The sequence below is a fragment of the Mobula hypostoma genome, chromosome 2 (genome assembly GCF_963921235.1).
Source record: "Mobula hypostoma chromosome 2, sMobHyp1.1, whole genome shotgun sequence".
Taxonomy (NCBI): Eukaryota; Metazoa; Chordata; class Chondrichthyes; order Myliobatiformes; family Myliobatidae; genus Mobula; species Mobula hypostoma.
In genome coordinates this window covers 234,986,464-234,999,870 of record NC_086098.1, presented here as the reverse complement: position 1 = coordinate 234,999,870, position 13,407 = coordinate 234,986,464, and the positions used below count along the sequence as shown (strand labels likewise).

Sequence of the window (13,407 nt, the reverse complement as noted above, 5' to 3'; positions counted from 1 at the left end):
AATGCCAAATGGATTTCAGTACAGATGAATGCGCGGTCATACATTTCGAAGAGTTAAAAATAAACTTGCTGTATGAATGGTAGGGTCCTTTGGAGTGTAATGGAGAACAATTTATTGAAAGTGGTGTCACAGCTAGATAGGCTGCTGAGGAAGGTGTTTACACCATAGTGGCTTTTAGCAGTAAGAATACTGATTATATATTTTGGGACATTATGTTGCAGTTGTAAAAGTTGTTAATGAGGCCACACTTGGAGTACTGTATACATTTTTGTCATCCTGTTATAGGAAAGATGTAGTTAAACTGGAAAGAGTACAGAAGGTATTTACGGGGATGTTGCCAGGACTAGAGGGCCTTAGTTATAGGGAGAGCTTGGCTTGTTGGATCTTTATTCCTTGGATTATAGGAGAACGAAGGATGACCTTATAGAAAAAGTTAAAATTATGCAAGACACAGGTAAGTTAGGTGTTGATTGTCTTTTTTCCAGAGTAGGAGAGTCTAAAACTAGGCAGCATTGATTTATGGCGAGAAGGGAGAGTTAAAAGGAACCCTCTGGGGCATGTCTTTCACTCAGAGGGTGTGAGTATATAGAACAAGTTGAAGGTACAATAGTATCATTTAATAAGCATTTTGTGTTGTATAGGTTTAATTTTTGTTTTTGTCAAATATCACACCTTTAACATAACAGAACTTTGATTACTATTATGGGAATACAACAGTAAGAATGCAATATTACCGTAGGAACATGAAAGTTAAGTGAAAACAGGAGTGGCACTCATGAAGAGTGGTGACAAGTGCTTGGTTCTGATTGGTACCAGATCAAAACCACCCAGTGCATTGGTCCACTTACTGCAGCATTTCATAAAGGGTACAAAAGTACAGTGGTCGGGGGCTTGGGCGTAGTTCTTCAAGGCTTCACTGATGGGCTGGTCAGGAACAGCACCACAGATTGAATGAGGGGCCCCACACATGCCAAGATAAGTGTTTTAATGCTTGCTCTGTTCTATCCTGATAAACAATGTTTTGTACTTCAAAGTAGATAATAATTGGAGTTTATGCCTTTCTGCCTGAGCAGAATCCAAGAACCTTTTGGTGTAACGTGACACACTTGAATAGCTATGTGGAGGAGCAGGTCTTAAAATATTGGCTGAACTCAGGAAATTGGTACTAGCTGGGTGGCCAGTGTGTTTGGCATGGACTTACTGTGCCAAAGGGTCTGAATGAGTGCTGTATTTTATGACTAATGGACTCATTTTGTGCCGTCGATCCACTTTTCATCTTCTGAACCTGAAACTAAATTATTTTCTCTCTCAGTTCTAATGAATGGCCTTGGATCTCTTTTCACAGCTGTTACCTGGCATGCTGACTATTTCCAGCATTTCTTGTTTAGTGTCTCAGCGCCGCTTTCTTGTGGCAGCGCTCCTTGATAAAATTGAAGGTGATGCTCAACAGGTTACCTTAGAGTATCTCATGATGACAGGAAATTGAATGGTGGTCAAAGGCAATGATACAATTCTCAGAAACAAGAGAAAAGCTGCAGATGCTGGAAATCAAAGCAACACACAAAACACTGGAGGAACTCAGCAGGCCAGGCAGCATCTATGGAAAAGAGTACAGTCAACATTTTGGGCTGAGATCCTTCAGCAGGACTGGAGAAAAAAAAAAGCAGAGGAATAGATTTAAAAGGTGGTGGGGAGGGGAGAGAGAAATACAAGGTGATAGGAGAGGGATGAAAAAGATCTGGGAAGTTGATTGGTGAAGGAAATACAGGGCAGGAGAAGGGGGAATCTGATAGAAGAGGACAGAAGGCCATGGAAAAAATAAAAGGGGGAGGAGCACCAGAAGGAGGCAATAGGTGGGCAAGATGATAAGGTGAGAGAGGGAAAAGGGGATAGGGAATGGCAAAGGTCGGGGAGGGGGTGGCATTACCAGAAGCTTGAGAAATCAATGTTCATGCCATCAGTTTGGAGGTTACCCAGATGGAATATAAAGGTGTTGTTCCTCCAACCTAAGTGTGTCTTCATCACGACAGTGGAATTGGAATTGGAATAGGAATGGGAAGTGAAATTAAAATGGTTGGCCACTGGGAGATCTCACTTTTCTGGCAGACGGAGCGTAGGTGCTCGGCGAAGCAGTCTCCCAATCTATGTAGGGTCTCACGATATACACTTACAATCACTAATACAATTCTCAGATACTGCTTTCATAAGTTTCTATTAATCAGAACTGCCGTACCAAATAGGTAGGCATGCAAGCAAAGGCAATATTTGCAAAACTGATAAATTATTATATAATTTATAGATTCTATAATTTCAAACTGGATTGTCATTCATATAATAGTATTTTAATTCTTATATATGTGATATAAATATGAACTTCTGTAGTTCTGGTGCCAAACACAAACTTCTAGTGACTGGAAGAAAATGGAGCAGTTAAAACACACAAGCCCAGTTCATGACAATCCATGTGCAAAAGTACAGCTGTCTTGCAAAAATGTGCCTTGAATTGTTTGGCAAGTTTAATCAGCAATTTATCCCAATAGGTTTGTGCTTCTCACCACTATCAACGTTAAAAATCATCCTACTTAGACTTCTTCATTGCAGGCACAGTGTTCAACTTTTTCCTCAGGGGCTCACCCAAGCCAAATACAACTGAACACAAACTCAATCAGACCATGTCAGGAGACTGTGCATTAAGCACATGACTTTGAAGTAAAATACTGTTGTTTACAGTTCGAGGTTTGAAAAATTCAGAGCACAAACAAGCAAATGTTTCTCAAGAACACTAAGGCAAATTGGCTTAGGTAGAGTTTGTTTGTATTTTATAATACTTTGGCACCAACAAATTAAATAAGATTGTGGGAACACAGTGATAACATTCACACTTAAGGATTAGCAATTTACAGTTTAACACTCCAAATTTAAGAATCCTTAATCCATCAATATACGAGAATCTCTATCACCAAGACAATACAATAACAGTTTCATACTGACATACAGTTCCTTCTGACTCAGTGCAGTGTTGAAGTGAAAAAATGCTTCAATAACAAATGTTTATTTTAAAATCAGCTAGTAAAAGTGAAAGAATTATCCAAACAATAACGATGAAATTGCATGCATGTATTCATAGCTAAGTTCTTAGGGAAGGAAGGAGATAATCTCATATTCTTAAACACTGCCCTGCTGTCTTCTTTTTCCCAGTCTATCTTCTTAGCTTCCTGAATTTTGGCATTTTGAGGAAGTGGATTTCAAGGGGTAAGATGCAACAAATGCACAATTAGACCAGTATACTGGGCCAGTTTCTGATCACCCATAATAATACTGGATGGTGTATTTAAAATCAATGGGGTTGATTTACAGTCTGTTTTTGTTTCTCTGATTGTCCAAGGATGGTAGAGGACAGTTTTCTACTTTCTCTCATCAACCCTACTCTTACTTGCATTGGGTTTTGCCTCGCTGCCACTTTGTTTCCTGTTAAAAAAAACTTTTGTGCTTAAAAGAAAACTGATGTAGTAAGATTAAAAATCATTCCCCAACATATTTCCATATAATAACTATATATAAATGAGTCTCTCAGTCCTGAGCTTTTTTAAAAAAAAAATCAAAATATGGACGACTACTTTTTTTAAAAAAAAAGTATATACCACCAGTTTGATACTCAACTCTACCGGCACTAATGTCATGAACATGTTGGTCTTGGCACAGTATACAAAGACACAAGTATTTCTGACTGACTAGAAAATATTGCTGTAGTGTGAGCTAACAGATAGATTGGGCTCAACTTTCTGATCCAGGGGCTGGTGTACTGGTAGTGTTACCATTCAGCCAATAACCCACTCATCTTTTCCATTCTCAAAACTGGAATTTCTCATTACAAATATTATTAGTGTTTCAAACCCCAATGAAAAGGGAGACAATTGTATTTTGGTATTAAATGAAAATCAAAGATTACAGATATCAATTTAATTTAATATGTGATTCATCAAAAAAGTGAAACCCACTCCCTGGCTTGTAAATTTATTCTATTATGTCTTTAATATGTTACCAAAAAGCAAGTTTAACACATCTTCTGGCTTTAATCTGTATTAGATGGGCGCTGTTAACACTCTGCTCAATAAGCTTTTCATAAAACAGGGAAAAAAAAGGACATTCAACTACTTTGAGTTCATACAGGAAGGAACGGTCCCAAATATTTTCCAAGGCACACTCTGTGCTGACTCTGATGTTGTTTGCATATACTCTATTCCTATCTTTAGGTGTTGTTCAGTGAAAGTAGGAGAGACTCCTGGTATCGTTACACCCATTAGCAACATCTGCTTCTTGTGAGCAATTCACCATTCTTTGTGACCAACTTTACACACTATTTCTCAGGTTCTTCACGTAGTTCCATCCTGTCCTTGCTCTCGTTCCACAAATGAGCATTTTCCAGCAGGAATTACTTGTTGGTAGTGCAGAATATGAATCCAAGTCAAAATTATTTCTTCCCTAACCCAGAGGTGCCACATCTGACGGTAATGCCTTTGTTTTAATCAGCAAGCAGAATAGGCATTAGAAACTGAGCCCACCACCTATGGCCACTTTACTGATGGTTATAGAACGAGGTAAGAGTGCACTGGAAAGAAATTTTCTTTAAAGCAGTATAGATTCTCCAACACATTATTTGTTTACATGTGCTTATTATTTTAAAAATGTCCTTTCCATATTAGATATAAAGTAATCCAGTAGATTTCCACAAAAAACAGACTCTCTAGGTTTCTGAATTTCCATTTAATGATTCATCCAGCCTGTTAAGAAAGAAATGCTATAAATAAGAAAAGTTTGAGGACATTTGGCTTATTACAAGTTTATTATCAACTGTATCATTCACTCTGCCAAGTTAAATTGATCAATATCCACTACGTTACAGCAATGTTCAATAAATTTGTTTCATCCTGCAAGGGTCACTGTTGGAACATCTATTATTCATTATTTATGTAAATGATTTGGATGTAAATGTACATGACATAATTAGTGAGTTTGCTGATGGGACAAAAGTAGGTTGTCTTGTTGATTGTGAAAGAGGTTACAATAAACTACGAAGAAATCTTAATCAGTTAGGGAGATCGGCTGAGGAATGGCAAATAGATTTCAACTTGGATAAGTGTGAGGGGATGCATTATAGACATTCAATGCAACGGCGGTCCTATGCAGTGAATGGCAGGGTACTAAGGAGTGTAGTGGAACAGAGGGACCTGGGACTATAAGTGCACTGTTTGTCGAAAGTGGCTGCTCAAGTAGACAGGATAGTGAAGAAGATGTTTAGCATGACAACCTTCATCAGTCAGGACATCAAGTTTAGGAATAGAGACATTATGTTATAGTTACACAAGTTGTTAGTGAGATTGTATTAGATACAGTTTTAGTCACCCTATTACAGGAGAGACGTTATGAAGCTAGGGAAGGATACAGAAGAGGTTTATGAGGATGCTGCCTGGACTAGAGGACCTGAGTTAAAGGGAAAGGTTGACCATGTTGGATTTTCATTTCTTGCAGCATCAGAGAATGAGAGATTATAAAATCGAGGGTATGAATATGGAGGATAGTCATAGTCTTTTCCCCAGGACTGAGGAGTCCAAAATGAGAGGAGACAGTTACAATATGAAAGAGATTTAAAAGAGACCTGAGGAGGTAGATTCTTTATACAGAGATTAGTGAGTACCTGGAATGCTCTGTCAGAGGACATGGTCAAGGTGGGTACAACTGGAACATTTTGGTAGTATTTGGATAGATATATGGAGGGTTAAGGGCTGAACACATGCACTATGTCCTAGGGCATAGATTTAAGATAAGAGGGGAGATTTAAAAGGGATGCATGGGACAACTTTTCCACACACGATGGTGGTTTATGGAATGAGCAGCAAAAGAAACTGGTAGACATGGCATAATTACAACGTATACAATACATTTGGATAGGTACATAGACAGAACAGCTTGAAGGAAATGGATCGAACACAGGCAATAGAGGACTAGCTCAGTTAGACATTTTTGTCAGTTTGGATGAGTTGGGTGAAAAGCCTATTTCAATGCTGAACAACTGAGTCTAATACTTTAAAATTAGTACAACACTGTCCACTGCGCAGAATGTAGTTTCCTTCAAACCGGGGAACAAAAGACAAATTGATTGATTACCTTTTCAGAAACAATGACATTCAATCCTACGCTGTTCAGTGTGGAAAAGGTTTTTGTTTTAACAAAAAAGGGAAGTGAATAATGGATTCCAAAAACTGAACAATGTAACAACCTTGCAAACAGAAGGGCTAAAATTGAAAATAAAATTAACTAAGAGACTGCATGAAAATATTGGCAAATAAAATTGAGAAAAACCTTAACATTTTTCAAAAACACTGTATATCAAAGAAAGGAGGGTAGCAAAGAAAATAATGGGTTTTCCAAAACTAAACTTGTAGGATAACGGGTTGTACAGAGGGTAAAATAAAAATAAACTTACGCAAAATGCTCCGATTCTGGAGGATGTCTAGAAATGCATGGAGAGTGTAGTGGTGAAATTTAAAGGGAAATTAGGAAAAGAGAACATGGGAACAAGCTGTTAAATAAAATTAAATTGCATCCAAAGAATTTTATAAACAGCAAGATTAAAGGAAGATGAGGCTTATGACGGATACAAAAGGGTACTATATAGAGACAGGATGCAAGAAAAGTTCTTTGTAAATACTATTTATTTATTGAGATTTATTGAGATTTATTGAGATAATAGGCCCTTCTGGCCCTTTGAGGCATGCCACCCAGCAATCCTCGATTTCAATTGAGCTTAATCACGGGACAATTTACAATGACCACATAACCTACCAACCGGCAAGTCTTTGGACTGTGGGAGGAAACTGGAACACCTGGAGACCCCGTGGTCACAAGAAGAACATACAAACTCCTTGCAGGTAGTGGCTGGAATTGAACCGGAGTCATCTGTGATGTAAAGCATTGTTCTAACCACTACACTACCGTGCTTCCTAAATTTTGTCACCGTCTCCATTAAAGACGGAGATGGAGTCGACATTATGGTTAAGAAAGATGATGGTGAAATATTACTTGGGATGAATATAAAAATGAAAGTCTTATAGAAAGGATTAAAGTGGCCAGATAAGTATAACCTTGAATTTTCACTTCAATTCCCTCACCTACTGAAACTCTGACCTCAAATTGCTATACCCCTTCAATTCAAAGTAGATTCAAGGAACAGCACAGCACCTGATAACTAAGTTCCTTACAGATTTCTCGCCTCACCACCAAATTCAAGAAATTCATATAATGATTCTGCTGTTATCATTCATGCCCCCTAGGCCATCTTAGTTTCTTCACTTGTCCTACCACCATCCACTTTGCCTTGGACCAACATCTCATTTAATTTCTTCTGCCTTTCACCTCATTTCAATTTGTTCTTTCCTCCCAGTCCCTCTCTCCATATTAAAACAAGTTATATCTCTGCATTTCTCCATTTCTAATTACAGGTCATTAACCTGAAATGTTATCGCTCTGTCAAAAATTTTCACTAATCTCCTGTAACCATAACCACATAACTTTCCTTATATACTTGTTATATTTCTCTAAAGTCTTCAATTATAGTGCCACATATTTTTTCAAATTCCTTTTAACTGAATATTATTCCTTTAATCTTTGGTTGAAAATTGCTTTTATCTCCATGACCTGCTTTGAATACAATTGCACTGTTTTAAAAGTTACTTATACTTATCATTCGGTATATTAAAACATCCCAAAGAGAATCACAGAAACATAAAGAAATCAATATTAGTATGTTACCAAAAGCTCAATCAAAGCAACAAATGTTAAGGAGCATCTCAAAGGAGTAACAAGAGGGAGAAAGAGAGTCAGAAGGGTTTGGGAGAGAATTTCAGAACTTAAGGTTTTGGCAATTTATGGCATAATCAAAAAATGGAATAATAAAAATCAGGAATGCTTGAGGCTGGAATTGAAGCAGAGATTTCAGACTTCTTTAAGACAAGATAGGGTGGGACAAGGCACAGGGCCAAATATGACAGCCTTAAAGCTAAGGTCACATCAGGAGCCACATTATAAGTAAGTGGTGTGTGCTGCATTTCACAACTAGGATCTTGTTTTGAGCATGGAGATAGGATGAATGATGGTAGATAAACCATAAGAGCAGTGGACAGTCAGGTTCAGAGCTTTAAAAAAAAAACAAAAGCAATGGTTAAATCCTGCTCATATGTGATCCCAGTACCCAAGAATAGCCAACCAAAAGTCTTGAATGACTATTGTCCAGTGGTCCTGAACTCACACATTAAGACGACCCGAGAGAGGCTGGTCCTGGCTCACCTCTGACCCCGATCAGATCTGCCCTCGATCCCCTGCAGTTTACCTACCAGGAGCACATTGGAGTCAACAATGCTGTCATCTACCTGCTGAACAGGGTCTACTCCCATTTGAATAAGCAGGGCATCACTGTGAGGATCATGTTTTTTGATTTCTCTAGTGCCTTCAATACCATACAGCCTTCACTGCCGGGGAGGGGAGGGGGGGCACCATTCAACACAGGTTGACACTTCCTTTGTATCCTGGGTAATGAACTACCTGACTGGCATACCACAGTCTGTGTGGCTAAAGAGCTATGTGACAGGCATAGCTCTAGCAGTACTGGGGCCCCATGAGGGACTGTTTGGCTCCCTTTCTGTTTACCCTGTATACCACAGACTTTAAGATACAACAGAGTCATGTCATCTGCAGAAATTCTGATACCTCAGCAGTAGTTGGGTGTATAAAAGGAGGACGGGGGGGATGAATACAGGGCTGTGGTGGAAGACTTTGTCAAATGGTGCAAGCTGAATCATCTACAGCTCAACATCAATAAGACAAAGGTGATGGTGATAGACGTTAGGAAGACTAAGCCTGCACTGCTCCCCATTACAATTGATGGCGAGAATGTGGATGTGGTGAGGAGCTACAAGTACCTGGGGGTGCACTTGGATGACAGATTTGAGTGGAGCATCAACACAGAGGCTGTGTACAAAAAGGGCCAGAGTTGCCTCTACTTCCAGAGACTGAGATCCTTTGGCAGATACAGGTCTCTCCTTCACATTTTCTACCAGTCTGTTGTCGCCAGTACAATCTTCTATACGGTGGTGTGTTGGTGCAACAGCATCAAAGCGGGTGATGCCAAAAGGCTCAATAAACTGAGTAGACAAGCTGGCTTAGTTATAGGAGTCAAACTGGACACTGATCTGTGGTAGAACGAAGGACTCTACAGAAAATCCTGTAAATTCTGGACCTTGCCTGAACAGGGGAGCACTGTAGTAATAGACAACTGTGCTGCTCCAAAGAACACTATGAGGTCATTCTTATTCGGCCATTAGGCTCTATAATGTGTCAACCTATATAGGAAAGTGATGACCCCTTCTTCTAAGTGTTTGAGGTAGCTTATTTTTATTCTTTCTTCTCTTCTAATATTTGCACATCTGTGCACTTGTAATACCACTGTGACGTGCAATTTCCTTTGGGATTAATAAAGCATCTATCTTATATATATTCCTATTGTTATTATAATGTGCTTATTATTCTGGCTCGTCCTTATTTATTCTTCCTTGATATCCCTTTAGTTTTGTTGGTAGATTTCAAAACTTAGAGGCATTTATACTTCGTGTCAGTTTTGTTGCTCTAATCCAAGTTAGCTACTCTGGATTATTGACAAGTTAAACATTCTTGAAAACTACACAGCAATTTTGAGGAGCAAGATGCAGATTCAGATTCAGAATCAGATTTAATCACCGGCATATGTGGTGAAATACGTTGTTCATATTTCCACTGATATTTCCAGTGGCTTTCCATTCTACATGTGATCCTTTCATTGCACCTAGTTTAATTTTCTCCCACAACCTGGCACGTAAACAACAGACTGAATGTTTGGAAATTTCTGCATTTGTATTGTCTAGCAAAGGGGAGAAGTTGAGCAACAACAACATTTATACTATTGTTCCTTGCTTAATAATAATTCCCAGTGCTTTCACCATTAAAACATGAGTTTGAACATAAATCAAATTGTAATATCAGTTGTACTTACTCTCTAATGCATTCTGGGATATGTACATGTTCCATTGGAATTAATTTTGAAAGTTCTTGTAGGCTACTGACAAACCGAACTTTTCTACTAAACTTTGTACTGTTGAAGAAAGAGAAATAACAGTGTGTTAGGACAGAATAGGAGCAGAAGTAGGCCATAAGGCTCCTGATATGTTCTACTATTCAGTAAGACTGTGGCTGATCTCATCGTTGGTCTTAACTTTACATTCCTGCCTGATGGTTATTATCCTTGACTGCCATTTACCAAAGAAAATCTGTCCTGAACATACTTAACAAGCTTCCTCAGCTCACTAGGAATGAGCATTCCAAAGAGACAAACCCAGCATTAATCAGGTAAGCAGCAGAAACTCAGATGTCCAAATCAACATCTCTCAGTACAATGAAATCATCACCTGATTTCTGTTAAATGAAAGAAAAATAATTTTTATTTGGATACAGAACACAGCATCTGACAGGCCTTCAGCCCACACGTTGTGTTAATTTAGATTAGAAGACTTCTTCCTGTGTACTATCCATATATTTCTGTTCTTTTCATATTGTGTCTGTCTAAAAGCTCTTAAACTCCATCAAACTGCCTGAATCCATTACTACCTTTGGTTATCTATTCTAGACTCCCATGTCACTTTTAAATATCTCACTCTAACCTTAAAAGTATGTCCTCTGGTATTTGACATTCCTACACTGGTGATAGGAGTCTGACCATCTACCCCGTTTGTAGGTTTCTCACAACTTTAAAAACCTCTATCAAGTTTCCCTCAATTGCCAACACTATAGGGAAAACGACTCACGTTTATCCAACCTTTCCTTATAGATCATACCCACCAATCCAAGCAGCATTCTGGTGAAACCCTGCCGCACCTTCTCCACATCCTTCCTATAATGAGACCACCAGATCTGCACACAATACTCCAAATGTGGTCTGATCAAAGTTTCATGACTTTCTTACCCTTATACTCAACACCCCTACCAATGAAAGCAAACATTCTATATGCCATCTTTACCACCTTATTCACTTGTGAAGCCACTTTCAGTGAGCTATGGACCTGGACCCCAAGATCCCTCTGTACCTCAGTGTTGTTAAGGAGCTTATATACTTTCTCCTTTTACTTGACATCCCAAAATGCAAGACCACACACTTGCCCAGGTTAAACTCCATCTGCCACTTCTTTGTCAATGTCTGTAGTTGATCTATATCCCATTTTATTCTTTGATAGTTCGTTCATAGCATATACTTCCCAAAGAGCATTACAACAGTGACATTTCTTTAAAATTTAAGCAAATACCCACAGATCTCCATCTTCCTTCTGATTAAAAACAAATTAATGTATCTATTTTCTATTATGCTTCCTTCCAGGACTAATTTTTTGGTAAGGACATTGCTAAGATTCAGGAGACAAGGCAATTTGCATGCACCAAGCTCACACAAAAAAGATGGGTCATCTTTTGGGATATTAAGCGATAAATTATGCCCAGGACATTGTAGAGAACTCTTTGGGGCTCCCCATACACTATTTGAAATTTGTTCAAGTCGGTAGAGAATATCTTGATCCATCTGAGAGAAGGTACTTTTACCAGAACACTATTGCAGTGGTAAATAAATCTATATTTTCTGTTTTTATCTCTTGCGCCTATATATAAAAAAAATCAAGGGAAAATGCCATTTATTCATTGAACCACAACTAACATCACAGCACAGAACAGCAGATAAAGGAAGTACAGTGGATTCTGTTTATTTGGGCCATCGGTTAATCAGAACAGCTGCTTATTTGAGACAACTCTGGTCCTGGACTTATTTTCCATCTGGCATGGTTTGCATTTTGTTGTTTGGTTGTTGGGGTTTTTTGCATTGCTATATTTACGCTCTATTCTTGGTTGGTGCGGCTGTAACGAAACCAAATTTCCCTCGGGATTAATAAAGTATATTTATCTATCTAATAGCACAAACTAATCAAGAAAATAGCCAGCATTCCCTTTGTTATTTGGAATGCTATGCTGCTTAATTGGGACGGAAGACTGTTGCCAAACAGTTTCTCACTAGCATTAGTGACGTGCACTTTTGTGGCCATCAGACACTACACTGTGCTTAGAGTGAACAACGTTAAATAACATGATTTGCACATGTTTGTGTTCAAAAAGGCAGTGATTTTGTTACTATTGTGGCAAGACAACTTAGAACTGTTTTTCTCACTGCGATTTCAAGCATTCAGGTTTGGAGATGCCAGAAACGGCTGGGAGTGAAAATGAAAGGATTTTGTTACTTCAACAAATTAGGGACTATGAAGAATTAAAAGGTATAAGCAATTATCTTTAATGTTACAATAAAAATGAAGATTTGGAGGATGCAATCATCAAAAGCATTGTACGAAGGAGGTCCATCGTCTACACTATGTTTCTACGCTGATTGTTAATTTACAGTCAATTGAAAGAGCACAGCAGCATACACTGTATGAATTCCTCCACCGATAACTATTAGGAACTAATACAGTTTTATAGTACTGTAACAGTATTGGAAGTGTTCTAATTTGTCCTATATTTCAGTTAAATGCATAATTTGTTAGTTTGTCTTTTCTAAACCTTTTTAACTATTTCCATAAAACTTTGGCTAATTGGGGCAGCTGCTTAATTAGGCCAAAATGTACTGGTCCCAATGTGGCCCAATTAACTGAAATCCACTGTATTGATGAATTTTGTTTATTCTTAAGGCAAAATTGAGAAACAAACCTAAGTTTTCAATAAACAATGTGGGAAGAATGAGAACACTGGCTCAAGAAAATTGCACTGAATGAATGAAAGGGACTAAGGGGACAGATTTACTATTTCTTCCTCAGGATTGTTTTGCTATTGCAAATACAAATTACACAAAATCTCACATTAATAAATAATAAGTACAGCCTCACCTTATAAAGGGCCGTGTAATAGCTAATATCACCTTAATGAACCAAGATGGATGGACCACAATGAGTGATTTCAGGTTCTTGCGTAGCCTTTTGGAAAAAAATATAATTATGGAATAAGTCAATAAAAATAGCTAACACCCACCCACAAAATCTCCATCTAAATGGATAATTTAAGTCAATTCTCAAAGGTTTCCTGATTTACATATCCAAGATGAAATCTTATATTAGTAAAACCTAACCCCAATTCCCCAAACTAATCAATAAAATCAGAATGGCATAATTCTGAGATCATATCTTCCTACCTTGGGGTTACTGAATAATGTCTTTAGCCTATTTCTCCAAAGCTCTTGATCAGGTTCATTACTGAGATTTCAGTTTATTATTCAGTGACGGGATACAGACAGTCACT

General features: G+C 38.2%; 1 protein-coding gene across 4 annotated transcripts in view; it reads right to left on the bottom strand.

The window, feature by feature from the left end:
* Positions 1–640: 640 nt before the first annotated feature.
* bnipl (BCL2 interacting protein like) overlaps positions 641–13,407 on the bottom strand; it is a 78,516-nt gene continuing 65,749 nt past the window's right edge. The window contains exons 8-10 of one of the 4 annotated variants that reach the window (XM_063041635.1): positions 12,999–13,085; positions 10,082–10,180; positions 641–4,781 (exon numbers count right to left, since the gene is read on the bottom strand). In XM_063041635.1, coding sequence (XP_062897705.1) covers positions 4,745–4,781; positions 10,082–10,180; positions 12,999–13,085 — 223 coding nt within the window. In that variant the 3' untranslated portion in view covers positions 641–4,744. Of the gene's footprint in view, positions 4,782–4,817; positions 8,193–10,081; positions 10,181–12,998; positions 13,086–13,407 lie in introns of those variants that run through there. The other 3 variants (XM_063041636.1, XM_063041634.1, XM_063041633.1) reach the window with 3 other exon arrangements.